This window comes from Merops nubicus, unplaced genomic scaffold (assembly GCF_000691845.1).
Source record: "Merops nubicus isolate BGI_N331 unplaced genomic scaffold, ASM69184v1 scaffold13998, whole genome shotgun sequence".
Taxonomy (NCBI): Eukaryota; Metazoa; Chordata; class Aves; order Coraciiformes; family Meropidae; genus Merops; species Merops nubicus.
In genome coordinates this window covers 1,226-1,640 of record NW_008627819.1, presented here as the reverse complement: position 1 = coordinate 1,640, position 415 = coordinate 1,226, and the positions used below count along the sequence as shown (strand labels likewise).

Sequence of the window (415 nt, the reverse complement as noted above, 5' to 3'; positions counted from 1 at the left end):
CGCGCGCGTGAAGAGCGGCCGCTTCGTGTACCGCATCCACCGCTCCCCCATGTGCGAGTACATGATCAACTTCATCCACAAGCTCAAGCACCTCCCGGAGAAGTACATGATGAACAGCGTCCTGGAGAATTTCACCATCCTGCAGGTACCTCCTCGCCTCCTCCACGGAGTGTTTCCCATCACGCTGTGCAGCCTATGCTTGTCCTGACCCCAAAATGGGCTGGTTAGTCTTGATGGTGCAATTAAATTGGCTGTGCCTGAGCCTCTCCAACCCCCTGAATAACAGCATCTGTCCAGCTCTGGAGCTCCCAGCATGAGAAGGGCATGGGCGTGTTGGCCACGGTCCAGAGAAGGTCATGAAGATGATGCAAGGGTGGAGCCCCTCTGCTGGGAGGACAGGCTGGGAGAGTGCGGG

General features: G+C 57.6%; 1 protein-coding gene across 1 annotated transcript in view; it reads left to right on the top strand.

Moving 5' to 3' along the window:
* LOC103778852 (transcriptional enhancer factor TEF-5-like) overlaps positions 1-415 on the top strand; it is a gene marked incomplete at its 5' end in the record, with an annotated part of 7,767 nt that overhangs the window by 6,260 nt on the left and 1,092 nt on the right. Inside the window, 1 exon segment of the mRNA XM_008946467.1 lies at positions 1-145. This exon segment is cut by the window's left edge and continues 2 nt beyond it. Within this exon segment, the coding sequence (XP_008944715.1) occupies positions 1-145 (145 nt within the window).